This window comes from Tenebrio molitor, chromosome 3, assembly GCF_963966145.1.
Source record: "Tenebrio molitor chromosome 3, icTenMoli1.1, whole genome shotgun sequence".
Taxonomy (NCBI): domain Eukaryota; kingdom Metazoa; phylum Arthropoda; class Insecta; order Coleoptera; family Tenebrionidae; genus Tenebrio; species Tenebrio molitor.
This window is the reverse complement of record NC_091048.1, coordinates 23,861,542-23,884,902: the sequence shown is the minus strand read 5'-3', so window position 1 is coordinate 23,884,902 and position 23,361 is coordinate 23,861,542. Positions and strand designations below refer to the sequence as shown.

At 34.9% G+C, this 23,361-nt stretch overlaps 1 protein-coding gene and 1 long non-coding RNA gene across 6 annotated transcripts; one reads left to right on the top strand and one right to left on the bottom strand.

Moving 5' to 3' along the window:
• Positions 1–6,472: 6,472 nt before the first annotated feature.
• LOC138125625 (uncharacterized) lies at positions 6,473–14,482 on the top strand. The gene is made up of 2 exons (XR_011157500.1): positions 6,473–7,910; positions 12,313–14,482. It is a non-coding gene; the product is annotated as an uncharacterized lncRNA (long non-coding RNA).
• On the bottom strand, positions 8,074–14,102 carry LOC138125623 (uncharacterized). Of its 5 annotated transcripts, none has more exons than XM_069041046.1 (6): positions 13,939–14,102; positions 11,399–11,538; positions 10,686–11,131; positions 10,344–10,370; positions 8,429–10,264; positions 8,074–8,368 (listed from the first exon to the last, which is right to left on the bottom strand). In XM_069041046.1, exons 1-6 carry the CDS (start codon positions 14,100–14,102, stop codon positions 8,135–8,137), a joined length of 2,847 nt encoding a protein of 948 aa, XP_068897147.1. In that variant the 3' UTR covers positions 8,074–8,134. The 5 variants fall into 5 exon arrangements, with proteins under 5 accessions (XP_068897147.1, XP_068897146.1, XP_068897148.1 ...); XM_069041045.1 differs by having other exon boundaries at positions 10,314–10,367; XM_069041047.1 differs by having other exon boundaries at positions 10,344–10,367.
• Positions 14,483–23,361: the final 8,879 nt, after the last annotated feature.

The window sequence follows — 23,361 nt, the reverse complement described above, 5'->3', positions numbered from 1 at the left end:
GACATCCAATCGCGTCGATGCTGTTGTGGGAACCAAAACGAATCACTTTCATGCGATAATGCCGAGTAATTGTGCGATTTTAATTGATCTTAATGTCGATCGGGACCATTGTTGTCGGGCTCTCGAAGAAATCAAAATCGAATTTGGTTTGATCGAGTTTTTGGAAGGCGAAATAGCCCGGAACGACAACAAAACTAATTCAATTTGTTTCAACTAATCGTGCTATTGCTACAAATTACCGTTGTACTAATTAAAAATTAAAATATGACTTCTGAGCGATTATGTTGGCGCGGTGTTATTTCATCAAACACGCCATTGTTCTGCTAAACAAAAAGTTTTAAGCAATATGAACACGTTCTCATCATTACAGTTGGAGATTTCGTCAAGCCGTCTGTAATCTGGTGTTTTACAATAATTTTTTAAGCGAGGCGCCTAAAATTATGACAGGACGGTTGCGTTATGGTTTGTCGGTTGTCTGCAAAATGCCAAAATTTTGAAACTTGCAAAAATTTCTTGCTAAATAATGTAGTCACATGCATAATTGAGATAAATGGTCCAGGTGAATGACAAAATATCTTAGGTGTTAGCACCTTTATGGTAAGAATGTAGATCGCATCTGTTGGGACCACATGTTAATAGAGTGATGAATGATGTTATGTTTTGAAATAAATGTAATATTTTCAGAACGTACAAGATTTTGAGTCCGATACTACACTTTAATTTTAAATTTGACATTTCGATATTTATTGGTCCAATCCGAAAAAGTGAAAATGAACACAGTTGAACTTTCTTTTATTTGAGGTAGTTTTATAATTTTTAAAATGCATTTTAGTGTTTTAAACATTATTTATTTATTTTTACCCAAACTATATTTTCTCAAATTTCAAATTGTTTTTGCTTTATCCAGTTTTTGAAATTACGTATTTATCCATAGGTTCCAACTTCCAATATTTTTTTTCCACTCAAAATTTTTAATGAAACAAAAGTTACTCGACAAATTTAAACAAAGTAATATTTGCAAGTTCCTTTATTGATAACGTCGGTTCAAAATTAATAGCTGAAAGCGGTGATTTGAAGGCGAAATATTTCCTTCGCCAACGTATTTCTTTGGCTATCCAACGAGGAAACGCAGCCAGCATTCGTGGTGCCCTACCCGAGACTACCCCACTGGAAGAGATTTATTTTTTATAGTTATATTTATGTATGTATATATTTATTGAATAGAATTATATTTGCAAATCATCATGTCGACTATACAGGGTGTTTGGTGTTTAAGTTAACAAACTTTTCTGAGATGCACAGCTAGGTTAAATGAACAACTTTTCTTAGTGACATTTTTTTCAATTTGCTTTTTTTATTATGCTGAACTAAACTGACTAAACTCTGTTTAGACTGTTTGAGAGCCACTGTTCGTATCTGTAATTATTAATACCAAGCTAATAAAGATGCCTTATCTGCCGCCTTTATAATTTGGAAATCCGGTGGATCTCACACAGTAGTTTTTCAATTTGAAAAAATGATTACTAGAAAATTATAACACATACTAAAAAATGTTACTATGTATAATAAAAGTTTTATTTTGTCTATTTCTTTACACAGGAGAAGTTTGTTACCTCATACCAGAAGCACCCTGTATACAGCGTGTTGCAAAACTATCGCCAAAAAATGTTACGCAACAATTTCCCAAATCAGTATTAACGCCAAGTCATAATAAAACGTACGGTCGATGGACAAATAAAACTGGGACACTTAAAATTTAAGCTATGTAAATTAGACTATTGAATTGTAAATATACATATTTGTCAGTGTCTCTATAATATGTCATAACAAAGTTAAATTTGTGATAAAGCCGTAATTAAACGATGGAGATTTGTAAATTTTGAATTTATATGATTGTCATTTTTGTCGCAGTTTTATTTGTCCATCGACTGTACATACAAAAACATTTTTTTTTTAATTATTATTTTTAATGATTATTTTTTATCATGTTCTGTAAAATTTTGACGGCGCTTTGAAACACCCTGTATAACGTTGATATTATATCGCGAAAAATTCGCATGTTATTATTATTTTGAAATGTTGTAATTGGCGGATTTGTGTACATTTTTTATAAAAAAAATAAAAACAAACAAAATATGTATGTAATACTTACTAATAGGTATGTACTAAGTAGTAAAAATATGGAAATTTGGACGTCTTAGAAAGGATACTGTGTTCTACTCACGTGTAATGACCAGTACTCACTGCAGCACTCTATCTAGACTCGTGCTGTAAAGTTTATTCCCGTGGGTAATAGCCATCATTACACGATCGTTGAATAATTTAGTATTGAAACATTTTTTCTAATATTTCTGCAGTCCGTGTTTTTTCCTTTGCAATCATATTGAAAAAATTTTGAAGTGAAATTTTATTTCTCTTCAAGTTATAAACTTAGTTTGTTGAAATGTACCTTTTTAATAGTGTTTTAGTTTCTAAAGAAAATCTGTTACGATAATTTAGAACAATACTCCTCATTTTTTAAATTAATTTAAGTTTAGTGTTCATCGATTGCTTTAACCTTCAAGCTTTTATTTATTTTTCCAGAAGCTTTAAGAAATGTTTATTTTATAAAGTAGGATCTTACTTTCATAAAGCTTGCTTTAAAGACAAGCTTTGATCTATGATCAACACTGTTAGTAAGTATGAGTTATTTTATTTTCGCTTTTGCAAAATCGAACTTCAAGATCATTTGAATAATATATTGTCTACGATTATTAATCATTTTTTAAATTTACTTTGTTACTTTTAGGTTTTACAGCAACCCAAAATTCTTTAAGCTTTAATCATAAGCAGTATTTTCTTTATTGCATCATGGGAAGCAAACTTTTAACTAATTAAGTGCGAGCGCAAGACGTATTTAAACTGATCCTGCGGACTTTTTATATTTTATTAAGTATTAAGTGGTCGCACGCGCTTTAGCCATTAAGCTCTTATCAGTTTATTTTATTTCCTACGTAAAAGAAAATCCGACAGGTCCATAATTTTGTATAAAATACGTAACGGCGATAGCAAAGTGCATAAATAGGAAACTAATTAAAATTTTACGAGGCAGATAAAAACACGTATGAAAGTGTCGTCCATATTAAGCAAATTTTAGTGCAAGACCAGCATGTTTTGTAAGATCCAAGCCTTACTTTTGCAAGGTTTTACACGCAGCTAATTAAAATTTGTCGATTGATTTCCATATTATAACATGGCAATTCTTTATCTAATCGTTGTTGTTTTTTTCCCAAAAGAAATTAAATTAATCAAGTCGTAGAATAATAATAGGTTTGGCGTATTTCGTAAGGGGCACACGTTTCGTATCTTAATCGTTTCTAATTAAATTCAGGTTGAATTCGATCGCTGATTTATGATTTCACCTATAGGAGCGATTCCAGAAATGATAAAACTAAACAATACTCTGTAACACTTTGAACTTGAGGCTTTTCAGAGCAAGGTAGCAATTAAGGGGGCGCCACTCCATTGTCCGCACCACTCAAATCAGTTAATTAATAATTTCGCAATCGATAATTTTAGTGTGTGCTAAAGTGAACGCATGGAACAGTTCATAATTAAGCACGCAAGGTTGATGCCAAAAATTATTCCAGACTTGTTGCTTCCCAGCTTGAACTAGATGTGAACCAAACCAAACAATAATTCTGATCAACCGATCCGTGCTTTTCGTATTTCCGCGAAAAAACTAGACGGTATTAGAAAATAATTTCAGTGGATTTGCATTTTAATCGCGCCATTAAATTCGATAAACGTGTCTCGAGAAGAAGCTCGTTAATTGGATGAATTTTTGCAGCAACAATGGACGCGTGCCCGCCATTTATAAGCTGAAGAAGTTTTATGAATGGGATCTGGCGCAAGTTGATGTTTACTATCCGCACTCGATTAATTAAAAAAACAAAAATGAGATTTCGTGCAGTTTAAAAGTCGTTAGAACGTACTTAATTACCACACCGTCCTTCATCTAGAACTTAACTCTTTCTTACATGTCTTTCAGCAACAATAAACGCCCACGCCTCTCGATTCGACCATTTTCTTGTGATTTATTGGGACACACCAGCGGATCCTTGTGTTAATTTATCGCATTCTTACAATCTTGTGCAACGTTGGTCAATGCAAATCCGCCAGATTATCGTTAACGATACACATTTTCGGCGTTGCGCAATCATTTATTTATTAGTTGCGTGATGGTAATTGTAACCGTGGAATTAATTCTTCTAATAAGACTTGCGATTGCGTGATTTCTGATTTGCATTAGTTTTGTGGCCCCTCGGCTCGGAGAGCTTTCACCGGTGTGGGTGAGGCCGAATTCGCTTTTTATACATCTGTCAAACAAAAAATCAATCATTTTAATTACAGGAACTGCGGAATTTTCGAATTGCCGCTTTAACAACAAAGTGCGTAATGATACTTATTACATGGCAGAGATAAAATCGATACTTTTACTGCAACACAAAAACTTGTGCGATTGACGTGACAATATGTTGCAGGAATCGTATCCTGCTGCGAGAAAAAATTGGGACAAAAAGAACTGAACTTTTGAGTGTGGTGCAAGTTCTCTGACAATGTTGTTGCAGGAGTCGCATCCTGCTGCGAGAAAAAGCTGGGACAAAAGAACTGAACTTTTGAGCGTGGTGCTGTTTACGTGACAATGCTGTTGCAGGAGTCGTATCCTGCTGCGGGAAAGACTAGATCGAAACTGCACTTTATAGAAATTGTTGCGACCTCGAGTTTCCGCCAGTGCGATTTTTGCAGATTGTTGAAAGTGAATAAATTGAGCGAATTAAAAATCCTCCGGCACCGGGAGCTTACAAACCTAACGATATCTGACAAGCTCATTGTTGTTGGCACGTACAGCTCTGTTAGCGTTGTCGGCGGTTCGTTAAAAATCTCAACACTTTCGATGTTCAATGCAGGATGAAATAATCGACCTCAATGGCTTCGCTTTCCTACATCTTTCAGGTAAATCGAGTGGTGACGGCGATAACCGCCGTTTTTGGATCGTTTATGTGTTTAAAGTTGGTTGCATCGCGAGTGAAATCGTGTTACGTCCAAATTTATTATAATAGTAACAGCTTAAATGAACATCGCAAATTAAAACCTGCACGGTGTGTGGACAGAAGTTGCTGAAATTTCAATTAAAATACCGAAACGGTGAAGTGAAAACAATTAATAAAGATGAACAAATTCGAAAGATCGAGAAGTCATCTGTGTCGGTACAATTTGCAGTGAAATCAGGAGAATTTCATTTTTGTGATTTACTCTGCTCATAAATATGAATGCAAAGTAATTGTATTTGGTTTGTTGGAAATTTTTCTACGTAAAACATGACAGATTTTGTTGATTATGTTAATGACGATGCATCTTTGGGATAACCTCCACCCTCGCCTCCACAACACCAGTTCGTCGAATGCACCGATATGGACTAATGACTTGACAAAAAAGGGTTTACAAGCTAAAAAGTTGGATAAAGTGTACATAAATCAGTTAAGTGTAAAGGTCATGGCCTATTGGAAGTGTGCAAAATACTCGACTATTTAGTGGTTAAGAGAGAAGAATTTTTCAAGGTTCTGTGTACCAATTGTTTGTGAAAAATAGAGTTCACCGACGTTTAATTTGCTTATGTTTGTTCTCTTATACGATATGGTCTACTATACATTGTCCAAAAAAAAATATTCAAATAAGATGAAAAAGCTAAATTACTGACAGGACCATGGCACTGATTAATTCTTAGTTATGACCACATGAAGTTTCATTATTATGTGGTATTAAGCGCAGTACCATCATGGTAGTTTGGGTTAGAGTTCAGGCGGTCAGTGTGTTGAGGAGTTGGAAAGAAACATCAAAAAGAAAAAACTAAATCGAAATAGGAAATAAGTGTTGGAGGACAAAAGGATTACAACATGCATATATTATTGTATATCTATTTATTTTTTCAGCAACAATAATCTATTCTGTTTTTTTAACATGTTTTTTAACAGTACTGTCAGTATTGAAAGCTCCCCAATGACACATATGTACTTATTACTGATTTTTTACAGTATTTTTTTAGCAATAAATCCAATCAAAAATCACCACAAGAGTTTGTTCTTTCGTAGAAACAACTAGCGATGCTAAAAAATCAACCGTGGCAACGGCAACTGTGCTTACTCTCGTGCTTGAATTTTGAAAAAGTTCAATTGAAATTTTGAGATAAAAAAAATAAGAACAAGGGAATTAAAAAATCATACTTCTTCAGTGAATTGTCCTTTCCTTCCGTGTCTTACAAATACATATATTATAATAAGTGGCATCGCGGCAGTCAAATTTACGTTGGCAGCAAAACCCTTGCTAATACTTACTTAATACCCTAGTTTCGACGCTGTTAGTATCCCTTGCTGTTAATTTGGCTTTGACATTATCGTTGGAATCGTGTTGTGTTTATTTTCTTGTATATATATATATATATATATATATTCACAGTGTACAAAGTGAGCCCCAGCTGTAGGTAAACTGCGTTTGAAGTGAGGTCCGGTACGAAGTGAGGACCAATATACGGTCCTCACTTTGACAATCCTGTGTAATTCAGTCTAGGCCCTCTCCCACCACTACATATGCAATATCTGTTGAAATTAGCTGGACCTCATTTTGATCATACCATGGTCCAAATTGTATATTATAGTTCAACGCTTTTGTGAGTGGTGGCGCTCTCTGCGGTGTATAAATTCTAGACGGATACTTTTCAGATCGTGGTCATTAACAAGTGAGGTCCGATAATGTGGCAAACGCGCAAGGGGCTCACTTACCGCATAGTATATGTTCCAGACGGTGAATTGGCGGAAACGATTTCTTTATATTTATTTTTAAGCGTTCTTGTGTCACTACTCTGTTTCGATGCATGAATATTCATGAATCGCTGTACTCTTTATTTAGCAGTTTCGCTGTAAGGATCCGCGTAATAAATTGGCAATTTGCAAAATACTACATGGGTTTTAGGTTGTAATAAAAATATGAATTGTTTTATTAATTCCCTTTTTAATACATGATAAATATTGCAATTGCATACGGAATTTACAACTATTTATTCTAAAAATTGTATTTACTTATTTTTATTATAAAAATGTGAATAACACTAAATTGTGTTAATTAATTATTTTATTATTAGTACACTGACCGCCACAAAAAGCGACTCATTATGACTTTAAATAAATAATCATGAAATGAATAATCATGAAAAACCCTTGGTCACGCCGCTAACACCGGAAAAATCGTTAATTTTCTCAGCCGTTGGGTCGTGAAAATAAATAACGTAACATACCTATTAGGTACAAAAAATAAATAACAATGTTATAACATCTGGTTTCGAAACCTAACTTTTTTCTGACTATACCTAACGCTTTGAATGCATACCTATACGATGAAAATTGTTGAATTTGTATAGAGAGATTTAAATCCAATGAAACAATAAAGCAACACAAAAAAGTCAACAACAACCTAAACTCTTATGGCCGATTTCACCCACGTTCCTTAATTTTAAACTAAGCTTAGAAACGATTGTTGCTACAATTTTAATGATTGTAACCAAGTTTTTAAGCTCTCCTTAATTTTACACTACGACGGTGAGATTGGCCATTAATCCTTTAAATGTTCAGTGAGGTTTTAAAAATGTATTGTCATATATAATTTAGTCGAATTAAACAAGTCTCCAATTCAGGAAATGTACAATTCGTGCCTACAATTAATTTTTGCCGGAGAGATAGGGGAGGTGCGGGAGTCAAGAAAGACCAGAAGAAAGTCGGACAGGACGCACCCTTGATGCCGAAAGATAATCCCCGGAGTTGAGCCGGGGAGATTGGTGCATGACGGATTTCCCCTCCACAGAAAAAACTATAGCCTGGGTAAATAAAACAACAGTTTTTTAACTAAAAGAATTGTCACATAATTTCATTAACTTAATAGGAATCGTTTTCACATAAAAACAATATGACAAGTTTCTTTAAATAAATTGTTACTTAATAAAGTTGAGAGATACCATTAGGAACATTACCTCAAACACTCAAACGTAATATAATATTATAATAAAAAGATTTTTATAAATAAACATAAGTGCAATAACTTCAGTTTATGCTTTTTTGTTGTAAGTGTTAACAATAAAAATTTTAATTTTTTCCCAGCTTTTGTTAGAAAAGAGCTCTCCATTTTGATTGATCAGTTCAAGAGTCTCGTTCTTTTTTGGCGGAATTTTCTTTAGCAAATGCTTTTTAAAGTAGGCTAGAGCTACTTCCTTTTGGGCTTCTGTCCAAGGTTGAAGAACTCGTTTAGGTTTTTTTGCAGATTTGCTTACGTAGGATACCCCCTAAAATAAAACAAATACATGAAATTTTATAATACCTAAGAGATTGTTAGAAATAGTAACCTCGTCACTTGAATTCTTATTTTTGTCAAGCTTAGGGCCCAACATATCTGAGTTTCCTTCCTTACTCCCTCCTGTATCATCGTGTTCATTAACAATTCTGCTAATATTGTCGTCATCGAAATCCCCATCATCTGAATCTTCATTTTCTGATGCATCCAAATTTATATTAATTTCATCCAAAGTTTTTCCTTTATATTTAGACGCCTCCCCTTTCTCGTTAAGTAAGAGTAACTTTGAGACTTTTGCCATTTGGTAAACATCATTTGGTAACCTATAATAGGTTTTATGTATTTCTGATGTGTGTCCCATGAAGGTGGCTAATTGTTCCAAATCTTGTGGCGATAAGTTAATTAATTGGGACATTGTCGCAAGATGTTTACGTAGTTTTGTCGATGTTAATGCTGCTGCATTTTTTACTCCAGCGGCTCTCACATGCTTGTAAATAGCTTTTGTTCCACTTATGCTTGTTGTAGATCTAATATTTGGAAATAAATGTGGATTTGATTTTTTGACAAAATTGTCTCGCAAATTAACTAATAGATCCGTATTGCTGACCATATCCTTTGTAAACAATACTGGAACTCCTCGACCTCGTTTTCCCCTAATGATGATTCTTTTGAAAGAATTCATCAATACTTTTTCACTTTCAGTAATGCACTTATCAAACTCACCACCGTTCGTGTTGTTAATATTGGTCGTGTAAGAAACTAAAGTCATTCTCTGCAGCTCACCGACTCTTCTCCTATTTAAAAGAAGCAGTTGAACATATGTTATTTCCAATAACTGTGTAAATGCCTTTCTGTCGTGTGGATTTTGTTCTAGAACACTTCTATATTTTAGGCCTTCCGAAAGTAAGTAACTTTTTAGAGTAGTCAGATCCTCCGCCAGTGGAATCAGAGAAGGCTTGTTCCACATTTTTTGCTGTAGATCATTATTTGCGATAGTGGAAACTTCATATCGCCATTCATTAATGATTAGTTCTTTTAAATTACTTAATCTGTTATTGATTTCACTGCCCAGAGTTCCCTTTTTAAGTGTCATATTATGTGCTACATCAATACAGTCTTTCAACTCGGTCCCCATGTGCAGCGCCAATGATGGGGCCCCGTAACTTTCCGTCTCCGGATTGAATCGGGCAATTTTTTTAGTACTTTCTACAATAATATCAAAATTCGATGAATCCAAGGCACTTAACAAACTTTTGACTTTGACTTTTTTTTTTATTTCTATAAGTAAATGTGCCAGCTGTCGCATTTTTCTAGAAGCAACCATCCAGAATTGTTTTTCACGATGACTTTTTAGATATCGCCTTGCCACAGCACAAATCAGAGGATCTGTTTTTGCCACAAACGATATTTCGTCAGCACGCATCGTTGGAAAAATATCTTTCCGTAAAACGTCATTTTCTCTGTAGGTAGAAAAAAGAGATTGTCCCTCACTTTGGGCATTTACCCTTTCAGATTTATCATCGTTGTTAAGCGGACACCTTTTCATGTGTCTACATAGATACTTCTTTTTATAAAACCCCCTACAATATTTGCAAGGCAAATATGTGGATGGAGATGGTTTGTCTAAATTTTTATATGCTGGTTTTCTCACTGGTACTACATCTGCAGAGATTGTACTTTTCAAAAAATTTCCTCTATTTCGCAATTTTTGAAATAGTATTCTCCTACGCTTATCTTTTACATTCAACGCTAAAATTTCCTGAACTTCTATTTCTGATTGATGATGTCTTAAAACATGACGGGAAAATTTTAAAACGTCAAGATCGCAGAAATAACAGTGGTCCCTTTTATCCCAGACGCGCTTACGTTTTGTTACTGCGTCAAGTACCTTGAAAAAAAAATTTAAAAGCAGGATTTAAAAAATTACTATTCACCACTTTATTATCGACGTTCAAAATTTCACTTGCCTCTGTTGGATCATTACTCTGCATCTGCTGGAAAAATATACAGTTTAATTTGAAAGTAAGTGTTGAGTGTTTTCATAGTTAATAATTTACTATTGCTTTACCAAGTTTACTTGACAAATATTTAAGAAATGTTTAGTTTTGTACTGTTTTTAAGCCGTAAAAATATTCCAATAGAAAAACAAAAACATCACAAAATAAAAAATTATTATTTTTTTTAAACAACATTTCGTGTATTTTATTCTAAATAAGAGCGAAATTTGTCGTTGTAGTCTACTTGACGAATTGAATCACCTCACATAGAAAATACTCTGTGTCTGAAACCTTTTTTAATTACCAACTTACCTTATTCAATTCTCCCTTGCTGCCTATGTTTTTCTTATTTTTCTCATGTGTGTCTGCATCTTTTAAAGAAAAAGGGCTCTCACTAATATCGATCTTATTCAATTTTCTCTTGCTGCCTATGTTTTTCTTATTTTTCTTATGTGTGTCGGCATCTTTTAAAGAAAAAGGGCTCTCACTAATCTCGCTGTTATCCGAATCACTTTCGGAAATTTCTTCCGGCTTGTACTCATCACCACTATCTACGTATGGTTCCGAGTCCGATTCCACAACACTTGATGTGACAGTGTCTACATCTAAGTGAGAATATTCACTAGCGTCTGAATTGCAGAACAAGTTTCTTTTAGCACCGGTTGTAATAAAAAATCTCGTTATTGGTCTCTTTTCGGTTGATGTTACTTCACAGATTTGAACATTACTTTTTACTACATTAAATAACTGATGTTGAACTGAAAAAAATAGTTCTTTAATATCGTTGCGTTCATTTAAATTTATCCTCAAAGTTGGCGTTGGAGAGTCGATTGAGAACGCACCGCTCATGTAAAAGCATAGATTTAAACAGCTGATTTGTGATCATTTATCCGTATTTACAGTCGAGTCTTTAAAGCCTACTTTGAGGATAAATTTAAATACACGCACGATACATCATATTCGTAAAAAGAACTTGGTTAGTTTATCGATAATTTGATCTTTTTAACAAGACGAAAATTGCTTACCTTGTAGAAGAAGATCAATTTCTGTCGCTTCTAAGCCTTTTGTTGTTTCATATTTAGGAATGTCTAACATTCTCCCTATTTCTTCATCTACTTTACTTTTAGCTTTTGCCATTGATAACATTCGCTCACTTCTTTTCATTCTAAAAGGGCAAAATCGAATCTTTTTAAAGTAAAAAGTGAATATATATCAATACATCAATCAATACAATGCCAATGCTAAAATGATGCTTGATTAATTATTCATTTAGTGAATTTTTTTTTTATATTGATCCTTTGTAAAAATTTACGAATTATGTTACACCCTGTATCCTATAAAATAAAGTAAGTAGCAAATACATTTATTCCAGCGGCCAAAAAATTGCAGAATAATATTCTTAATATTAAAACTTTTAATTTTACAACTTTTTGCAATCTGAGTCAGGCGTCATGTGAATTCTTACAAGTAATAAATCTCAGTCACAAATAAAAGTCAGATTGATTTGTTTGCACAACTCTCATCTATTATTCCCTGTTATCAAATGATTGCAAAAATTAATGTATCATCTAGGCTGGGAATCGTATTCGAATTATTCGAATAATCATATGTAGGTAATACGATGAGTAGTCACTGTTATGCCGAATATTTTTGCGGTGGTGCTACCTATGTCAACGGCGCTGTGATATGAATTCGACGAGTGCGCAGCACGAGCGCCGTTGATATGAGTAACACCACTGCAAAAATGATCTGCATCATATTGACTACGAATCGTATTTGGAGGACTATTTAATTAATCAAATTCCTCACCTTTTTTTTAGTTTTTTCAAATTGTACGTTTCAATTTGTTTGAAAATAATATTTGTGTTCATTTTTCGATGCAAAAAAAAAAATTAATAAAGATTTTCATTTGTTTAAAATATTCAGTTATTACGTTTAGTGAGATACCAAGCATAATGGCAACCTCTTTGGATTTACCACACCTATCGATGTACACCGGCCTCTGCTTGCGCAGATCTTCAGCTACTTTGCTGGCAGACTTAGAGGCGGATATCACCACTATCAAACGACATGAGAGCTGGAAATCAATCGCGGTGGCTGAGGGGTATATACAAGACTCCGTTCAAAAGACAGCAAACCAGGTATGTACTACAAGCCGGGACTTCGACCAACAGTACAAACCAGACAAACCAAGGAACTATAAACTTAACGTCCAAAAGTTTTGGATGATTTGCCAATTTGTTTTATTGACTATAGTGAATTAGTGATGATAAAACTATTCCACATTCATAAATATATCTAGTTTTGAAAATAAATTACTTGTTGGCTTTTATTTGTATCTAACTTACACTTTTTGTACTGTCGCGAGCAAAAAAAACTGGTCGTCAAAGTCATGCTTTGACGCAAACGAAAATGGTCCATTGTAAAACGATCGGAACTGTCATAACTAGACTTAGGCGAAAAATAGTGAGAGCGTCAAGAATACCTCCCACCATCACGATCCAGTGCAGCGCGCTCGATCCACGGTTTACGCTCGCAGCGAAAAAGATAGCGGTGCGGCGCTGGAGCAGACTGGTGGGGGGCGCCAACTATTTTTCGCCTAAGTCTAGTCATAACCTATCATCATATTGTATTGATGTTAAGTGGCATTTTTGTCTCATTTTTCTGACACTCTGTTGACATAGGCATGATCAGACAGGGATTTTTTTTTAATTTGTGACAACCCAACCATAATTTTGAAATGACATTGACGATTAGAATTTCTTCTCGCGACAGTACTTATCGTAGACTTTTGTCACAACTGTCAAAAAAATGAACATGTTTTACTTCTGCCACGACGTTGACGTCCGAGAAGTTGATTTCTACTATAGGCGTTTTCAGTGACATCCGTGCTGTCAAAATGACAGTATGTTGGCATTACTTGCTGTTTCAGTTTAGTAATTTTGAATTTCCTAATTTGACAATTTACCTTCGCGCGGCAAATTCCCACAAATCAAAGGAAATATGTTGTCTGATTCGGATTCCGAGGATGACTTGGTTTAACCATGTTTTATACCATGTTGAAGATTGAGTTTTATTGTTTGTTGCTGCTGTTTTACAAAATATAAATTTTCTTATTACCATAACCTCAATGCTTTGTTTGACACTTTTTTAACTAGGATTTGCTTATACTTTGAATAAAGGTTATAAATTTGTGTGTACAATCTGCAGCAACATATTAAAAATGACACTGACAGCACGGACGTCATTGAAAACGACTATACCGATCGTGAAAAAAGTAAATTAAGGATAGATTGGATATTTCAAGGTCAAGTAATTTTATTTTTTGGTTATGTGGTTATGTCTTGTAAGTAGTGAGATGCGGGGAACCAACATAATGCAAATTTACCAATGCTCAATACCAAAATACAAGAAAGTCCCAGCCTTCATTAAAATACACCTGACGTTAAAAAATTCTAAGAAATCTCAGTTTTCTTAAGTTATTTACCTTGACGTACCTATTACTTACCTGAAGTATTCGACTTAGCCTTAGTACTTATTATTTGATAACCAATTATGTACTTACTTGCGTTTAATGTCAGTTGCCTCCAATAATGTTTTCACCAAATCTAACCCATCCAACCTACAACACTCACCCACAGCTTGACAACGTCGCACGGTCCTCTCTTTGATCATTTGATGAACATATACACAGAAATTGGTGCTCACAAGATACAGAGACTGAAACATAAATATACGGTGCTCACTTTGATAAGGGGACGGCGCAGACCTCACTTTAACACGATATACGCTAAAAAAATATTTCCGCCATCTACAAGTTTTTAAGTGTATACTCGCGGGGAATCTATGAAATGTAATGCAGGAAACTGCAATCAGGTACGCGCATCACTGTATATGTGTTCCTTCTGGTGGTCCTCACTTTATACGGGCTACGGTGGGTCCTCACATTGATAACTGGCCGTATATATATATATATTCGTATGAAGAAAATTACAATTAAAATTCGAAATTCATAAAATAATTATGGTAAATTATATGTTTTTAATTTGTTGTAGCCAATTTAGGGCGTCTTCGGTAAGTAGATGTAGTTTGGAGAAACCTTGCTGGAATTTAGTAAGGGGACATTCTTCCACAATGTGTTGGATGGTTTCTTTTTCTGCACCGCATTCACAAGAAGGGTTTTCACGAATGTTCCAGTGAAACAACATATTATTGCATTTGCCATGCCCGGTTCTAAAACGATTTAATTTACACCAGATTTTCCTAGGTAGGTCAAATCCCGGAAGTTGTTTTGTAGGATCCTCAATTAGATTTTTATTGAAAATATCTACGTCTTGCCAGGCTGCTTTCCAATAGTCAGATTTGGAAAATGGTTCCATGAGAAATTCTTCTTTCCAAAGTGGTTTACGCGATTTTAATCTAGGGGGTGGTAAATTTGCCATGTCTTGTGTTATGGAGTACATGTTCGGTGAATTTTGAAATTTATCCCAAATTCGTTTTGTTACGTATTTTCTTCTAATATCGTACGGAATAATGTGCGCTAGGACATGTAGCCATGGTGTTGGAGTAGATTTTAAAGTACCCGTTATTATTCGAAGTGTGGTATTCAATTGAGCATCTATTTTGTTCACGTGTGCACTGTTCTTCCAGACAGGGCAACAATATTCTGCCGTTGAATATACTAGAGCTAGTCCTGTGATACGTAAAGTGTGTGCATTCGCTCCCCAACTTGTGCCTGCGAGTTTATGTATAATGTTGTTTCTCGTTTTCAGTTTCTGTCGTAACTTTTCGATGTGTAATTTGAAGGTTAGAGATGAATCAAGAGTTACTCCTAGATATGTCGGAGAATAATTATGCTTAATTGTAGTTTCGTTAAAGACTACTTTCAGTTTTCTATTTTTCTGGTTGTTTACGAGATGGAAACAGCAAACTTCTGTCTTTTGAGGATTTGGGCAAAGTCGCCATTTTGTGAAATATTTATTCAAAGGTATTAAATCTTCTGACAGTCGGTTTTCTACATTTTCAAAATTCTGATGTTGGTAAGCCATTGCTAGGTCGTCAGCATAGATGAATTTTCGGGAATTTGTTGGGGGTAAATCACTTGTATATAAATTAAATAAGATTGGTGACAATACTGAGCCTTGAGGTAAACCATTGTTGAGAAATCGAAATTTACTGCTTTTGTCTTCAACGAAAACCCTGAATTGACGGTTAGACAACATATCTTCTAAGAGTGAGACCATTTTTCCACAAGGTATTGCATTATACAATTTATGTATTAGTCCATCTTTCCAGACGGTGTCGTAGGCTGCGGTGAGATCAACAAAAACAACTCCAGTCTTTAGACGTTTTTGAAAGCCAGATTCGATATAAGATGTTAGGGCCAGCACCTGGTCACAGCAATTTCTGTTTGGTCTAAAACCTGCTTGCTCTATTGGAAGATGTTCTTCTATTATTGGTGAAATTCTATTGTAGATAAGCTTTTCCAAAAATTTATGACATACGCTGAGTAGAGAGATTGGTCTGTAACTCGAAGCTTCATTGGAGGGTTTTCCGGGTTTTAGTATGGCAATAACTTTTGCTTTCTTGAATTCATTTGGTATTTTACCTGTTGAAACTATGTCATTAAAAAAAGACCTAAGCCAGTTTAAACCTATTGGTCCCAGGTGTTTTATGAATTCAGGATAGATGCCGTCAAAACCCGCAGCTTTTCTGTTCTTCAGTGTTTTACCTACTTCTTGCATCTCTTCTACACTAAATGGACGAGATAGTATTTGCGATGTTAATGCTGACTTTCTTTGTTTATATAATTTCCGTTTCATATTTCTAATTTCCCTTTTGTTTAATTTAATAGAATTTGAGACGTCAACCAGACGAGAAGCAACCGAATTTGGACTAATATTAGATTTAGATCTAGTAGTTTCATTAGCCGCTCCTAGTTTTCGAAGTAGACCAACAACTGCGACTAGAATGAGTGAAGTTCATGTTTTCCATAAGTTTGTTCCATTTTTCTTTTCTTGAGTTATTCAATGATTTTAATAATTCATCCGCTGTGTCTATATTTGGGCTTTTTTGATATTTGTCAAACAGATTATTAGTAGTACTCGACCAACATGTTGTATATTCTTTCCGGAATCCTCTTGGAATGAACTTTTTAGCGGCACTTTTAATCGCTCCTACGAATCTTTGATAATTGTTGCTGGTTGGTGGGATCCAACGAACGGTTTGTTCTACTTGATTTCGAAATGTTTTCCAGTCAGCTTTTTGAAAATTCCAACGTGGTTTTTGGATAGTGTGGGATAACGGAATCTGTATACCGACAGTTATTAATACTGGCCTATGCTGGCTATGGGGAAAGTCATTTAGCACACAACGTGATGTTTGCAAAGGTTCATCATTGTTATTTGAAGTCACAAAACACAAATCTGGGTTGTAGTCCCTTTGCCACCGTGCAGAATGAAAGCTCTTCCTATCTTTAGCATCAAATATTAGATGTAAGTTATGTGACTCTGCCCATCTAAGTAACAATTCTCCGTTTTCATCGTTGTCTGCATAACCCCATTGATTATTATGACAATTGAAGTCTCCAATAAATATTGCTGGGTGTTGGCAGTTTAAGTTAAGTATGTCTGGCCATCGAGCATTAGGCGGTTTATAGATGTTAATAATGTGTGTATCTCCAATCTTGATATCTATGAAGTGTACATCATTTACTACCTTCTTTTCTACTTTTTCATAATTTGATAAATTCTCTCTAACATAAGTTGCCAAGCCGTATATGGAACTACACAAATGATCTACTAAGATATATCCAGATATAAGTCCCCTTGAATGCAGTTGTTCTTCTGTGGCTGTGTGAGTTTCTTGTAGAACTATTACGTCAATTTCCATCTTTTTGGCAAGCTTTGCTAGATAGTCACATTTATCCTTAGGAATTCCTTCAATATTTAGTTGACAAATTTTGATTATTGGTCCAATATTTCTAAAACAAGATGAATCAAAAATTTTCGAATTTAAATTGTACCTGTCATTTGACCGGGAGGATCCTGAGGATCTAGTTCGGCCTTCAAAGCGACGACTATTACAGATTTCATTTTCATGTAATCCAGGATGGGCCATTTGATGATGGCTGTCGTCATCCATCACTTAAAACTCGCTACAAATACATAAAAAGCAGGAGCGTTTTGAGAAATGTCAAATTTAAATTTGACTTTTTTTTTTTTTTTTTTGTTATAGTAGTATTTGGAATTTCTTCGTTTCAAAAGTGTAAAAAATTCAAAATGAGTTATCTCTGCTGAATCAAAACCAATAATGTGAGGCATAACTTCAAAATAAAGTAATGACGGTTTCACATGTTTAGTACATTTTTTCACATAGCATAAAACTCACTTTAGATAATCCACGCCTACCGCGATGCCACTGAATTATATCGGGCCTTCAAATTAATATATATTTAGAGTAGGCGTAGGCGACATTCTAATTCTGTTAACAGTGTAAAGCAATTTTTGTAGGTAACCAATTATTCTTTGGAGTTACACAGGTTACATAGTAAGCTTTTTCCCAATTTCATATTGTCACATTCCGTGGAGAGGAAATAGGGAGAATGCACTACAAAAATTAAAAATATTTTCTAACCTAATTTTATTTCGTTAAAATGTCAGACGTTTCTTGTGTTATTTTCTACGCTGGAAAAATGTTGCAAACAATTGAATTTCCATAGGTTGCTCTAAATATAAATTTATTTGAAGGCCCGTTACTATAACTCTTATGCGATTCGACATACATATTTGTATAATTTTTAAGTTAGTTGTGAACTGAATTTACGTATCTTAAATTCCATACCTTTAATTGGTTTGATTTATTACCTAACACATTTTCCCATCTTGTAATGAACTTGTTCAAGCTCATTCAAGCCTTCAATTACGAAACTATTGTGAAGATAGGAAAATATGTGGAGCAAATTGGTTCCGTAAACAAATTTAGACAAAAACAACTTTCAAGTTTAATCCAAAAAGTTAATCAGGACTGGTATGTCATTCTTTTATTTTTTAGAAATGATGAAATTATATTTTGAGGTTGCATTCAGACTAAGAACTAGATCTGAAGCGTCTCACTTAGTTTTTTTTTGGGGGGTTTTTCTTCTTTTTGTTACATGTATCACTTTTCCTCTTGAATTATTACTTCATCTATCTACATTTTGATTCAAACTTATTGAATAATGACCTGATAACCTGATGCAAATCAGCACAGGAAGCAAAACAATGATAGAAGAACAACATGTCCTGAAGTCCTTTCCACAAAAGTGCATGCTCCACATTCCCTTCGCGAGATCTGTCCGATGAAGATGCCAAAACAATTAGTTAAACTTGTTCTCTTAAATTAACTAGACAACTTTCAGTTTTACGTCGAAAAATTCCCTAATTATGCAGTTCTGTCTTCGGAAACATTTCTATCAAAAATCGATTTAATTATGCTCATAATAAAACTACACGGTTTTAAATGTTCGAGTTTCTCATAAAAGTGTATTACGATAATTTATGGCTTTTCTTAAAAAGAGTTTATTGCAGACTTCCCCAGCGATTTTAATATTTTATATTCGCATGTCAGGTGAAATTAGTTACGGATAATATAGTACAGTACTGAACGGCTTAGAAGTGACATTTAAAATATATCAGTGTGAATCTATGGGTATTTATGCATGTTTTGTGTTAATCCGATTTCAATTTTCATTTTGAATTTTAAAATTCGATGCAGTTGCGTCACTTATAAATGACAGGTTGCAATAAAAATGTGATTTGATTATGCTGCAGTAAAACGTACTAACCAGAAAATGTATAATAGCCATAATGACCCAAGTTCTATTTCTTCCAAGAAATCGATGAATGTAAATAATGTGTAATGAGTAGGAAATATCTTGATAAATAATAACCGAACACTCGTATTATGTCATTGGCCGCGAGAAAGTAAAACAATTGAAAACAATTCGAATTCCAGAATTCCATAAAATAGAGGTGTAAAAAAACTGTAGAATAATTGGACGTTTTGTGTTTGTAAGCGACTGTTGCGCAAAGGATTGGTCTCGTGTCCGCACCTTGCGGCGCATCGGAGGAAGCAGAATGCAGCGCTACCGGCAGATTTATTTCGTCTTGCGTTGAAACATGAGCAGAAATATTAATTTTAATGAACACATATTAATACACCGTTCATTAGAATCATTTTCATCTCGTAACTACCATTTCGGGCAGTATTAATAAGCCAATCGCTGTTAGATTAATTGCTGCTGAGATCAAATGGGTTTGTTAGGAAAGTGGAAACGAGAACTGAAATTAACATGTCGAATCGGCGAGGAACACGCCATTTGCGAAGCAATTTTTATGGCTCTAGGTGATTTCACCAGAAATTTTATTTCTACCGGGTTGGCTTAGCTGAAAGAAAAATGTGCTGGTTGCGTAAGCGATTAACTAATTAGCTCGTGCTAAGTATACGTTTATGTCCCAGGTCGAGTGTCAAAAAAAAAATGGTGTGTCCGAAATTTTCGGTGACAGGTGGGTTCATTGCTCCATATCTGGACGAATTATCATTTTTATTCAGTAAAAACCAGTTGGCCAGTTGCGATAATGAATAATTAAACAGCACCGTGTGAAAATGTCCAGTCTTGAACGTTTCGATATCCTGATCACATACGTAAGGCACACGTCAGGACACACCGCTTGTCCGAAACCTCAAGCGGCCAATCACAACGTGATCTTGAATATAACAGTGAAAGGCGTAGCCCCCTGTCCCAGCCACTTATCCGTTCTCTAACAATCTTGCCAACATTCACTGGACAAGGACACATGCCTTGCCAAATTGCACCGAAATCCGCACCGATTAGTAAGACACCTGCTGCTGCTCCACATTGCTTCTTGGCGGTGGTGGTTAGGGGTCAGTCGGATACGGTTTCGTAACTTGTCAAGGCCTGCTCTTCGCCGGAGAAGATTAACTGGATAGTTTTGCAAACTCACACAAGGATAAAGCGGTCATTTTTGTGAACACATTTTTTATCGTCATGCGAAGGCCAAACGCAACTCAAAAATCAATTGGCATTTGCGAAATTTTACTAGATTTTGGTGTTTACTGGTCCAGTCCAAAAATTTTGATGCAAAAGAGGGCAAATTGATGCTTTAGATTTTTTAATTCTGACCAGACGCAGATTTTAAGGAAGATGGTTTGATTTATTTATTTGCTAGTATTTTGGAGAGAACTCTGGTGCGGAGAGGTCACGAATTTTATTATAAATTATTGGCGTCTTGATCTTATACAAACATGTGCTATGGCGCAACATGCGTTCTGTGTGCATTTACGAGAGGTGTGACAGTGTTGAAGACACTGACTTTCATTTTTAAACTTGATTGAAAGCGGAAGGTCACCCAAAAGACAAGAGACGTAAATCTGAAGGAAATTAAAGATACTTATCTTTCACATTTTTTGTGGGAAGGGTGGAATGAAATGTTTTTCTTTATCGTTATCGACGCATCCATTTTCCCTGTTGAATAGTAGAGACTAGAAAGAAATAATATATCTTACTTATTTCATTATTAGGATCTATGAAGATTTTCTTTATCGCTATTTTTTGGTGTTTTACAGGAAGAAAGCACCGAGATTTTTATAATTTTCTTTTTATGAGATTATTGAAGGACTACGTTGTTTTCGGAGATGGAGGCCAATTGATTTGAAATCAGTAGACATAAAAATTATTTTAGAAAAAATTACCCCTGGGTTTTTAGATCATTTTGGTTCTGGAAGAACTTCGTGAAGATTTTCAGGAAGTATCTTGTTAAAAAAAAGGAAACTTATTTTCGACTATTTGTTGGAAGCAGGGACATGGACTTGATGATGATGACTATAACATGTATCTAAAAAAAAAACCGTAAGGGATAAACATATACCCTGTATATTGTCCCTAAAAAAAGACGAGTCCATAACTCCCTTATTTATCGGTGGATTTCAATTATTTATACACCAAATTAAATGGTTGTGAATAGGCTACATAAGAACATAATAAATTCACCTTCAAGCGCTTTAAGGCTAAACTGTCAATTTTTTTTTTTTCAAATAGAAACATACTTTTTTCTAGTAATTCTGATATAGATTTTTATTCTAAAAACAACAGTGTGTCACAAATATACACTTACATACCAAAAATACAACAAAAAAAAATCTAGAAAAAAACGTTATTATCGTCTATGCTCAAACATTGGCGGCATCTCTGCGCAATCCCATATGTTATTATTTGTCATTTGTTTTTCCAGCTAACTAAATAATTAAAATTCACCGATAAATAAAGGAGTTATGGACTCGTCTTTTTTTAGGGACACTCTGTATAACACAGTTCTACAGGCCATTAAGGCCCCTGACTCTCGGTTTCCATTCTTGACTATTTTTCTCCATTGTTCTCTATCCCGTGACACTCTCTTCCAATCGTCTACGCCCAGCATTCTCAGGTCTGTTGTTACCGCCTCCAGCCATTTCTTTCTTCGGTCTTCCCCTCTTCTTCTTTCCGCCTGCTCCCTCCAGCAACGCTCTCTTCGCATGTCTTTGCCCTGACATTCTACCAAGCTCTTTTATCTCTCTATTTGTTTTTCTTCTCCATCCCCGGCTCTTGTCCCCTTAAATCTTTTCCTCAGCATCTTCCTCTTTCATGTCTCCAGTTTTATCTCGCTCTTCTTCGTTAACACCCAGGTTTCACACCTGCACACCACTGTCCTCCATATCCTGATCTTCGCTGCTCTGGAGATTTCTCTTGACGTTAGCATTCTGTTTAGCGAGCCCATTGCCTTGCTTCCTTTGCTCGTTCTCTTATATATCTCCAGCTCTTCTTCGTTATCGTAGGAGACTGTTACTCCTAGGTATTCAAAGTGTTTGACCCTTTCGAAGTTGTAGATTTTTGTTTCTGTCCTGAATTGCTGTGTGGTTCATCGGTTGTATTTGCTGCTTCATTATTTTTAGGTATTTCGTTTTCTCTTTGTTTATAACCCCTCGCAGCCTTTTCCAGCTTGCCAAGTGTTTTTTTCTATTTCCTTCTTTGACCTTGTTACCAGTGCCACGTCGTCTGCATAGGCAATTACTTGTTGTTTTCGGTGGTATATTTTTTTGAAATTTGACGAATATACAGTGAAATCAACAAAGAACCTGATCGCAGCAGCCTATGAACTTTTTTTCTGCATGTCTTTGATTGAAAAGGAATGGTTTGCGTTTAATCAGTAACACTTTTTGAGAAAACGGAAAACTAAATGATAACGTCAAATTGATATCTTAGCAAATATTTGTCAGTTAAAGACAAAAAAAAGAATACATTCATTCTAAAAAAAGAAAACAGAACAAATTAGACGGTATTCCATTCAACTTACAGTTTTTCTAAAAAAGAAAGAAAAAATTTTCCTAGGCTGCTCTGATAAGGTTTTTATTGATCTCTCTGTATCTTACATGGAGATACAAAGAAGGGTCTAAGATCTATTGCTCCGTCAAGATGACAGCAGAGATTTACGAGTCAGCGCCAACGGCGAAATTGTAAACTAGGCAGTCGAATTATCAAGTGTCGTTTAGTTTTGCCTCGCTCAGAATAAATTACTGGATTGTTTATGTACTATTTGCATTTTTTATAAACATTTTTTCGAACACATTAATTTTACGCGATTAATAAAATTGGTTTTAATTGGCTGAAGTTAATAAAACCATAAAATTTTTTACTTGATTATTATTAATGAGCTGGCTACACGTCTGTCTCGATATGTCAGCATTTTGCTTACCAAATTCTCTTTTTATGTGCAACTTCGAAAAAAAAACCCCAGTGGGGCTTCAGACCTGCAGACCCCTGCGGTGTCGGCGCCCCTGTCAATGATTTCTCTTCCGGTTCGAGATCATTATTTTGGGCAACCGGAAAAACTGCATCCACGGTCCTTTCCAATTGCCCACACGTCATTACTTAAGCCGGTTTAATTTGGACGCG

What these genes read in the sequence shown, in the direction of transcription:
- LOC138125623 (XM_069041045.1), bottom strand. Translation starts at nt 14,102, where the DNA reads ATGTTTCAGTCTCTGTATCTTGTGAGCACCAATTTCTGTGTATATGTT. An exon ending in GCAACTGACATTAAACGCAA is followed by an intron (nt 11,539 to 13,938) that starts GTAAGTACATAA and finishes TTGCCCTTTTAG; the next exon opens with AATGAAAAGAAGTGAGCGAA. An exon ending in GCAAGGGAGAATTGAATAAG is followed by an intron (nt 10,368 to 10,685) that starts GTAAGTTGGTAA and finishes TTTTTCCAGCAG; the next exon opens with ATGCAGAGTAATGATCCAAC.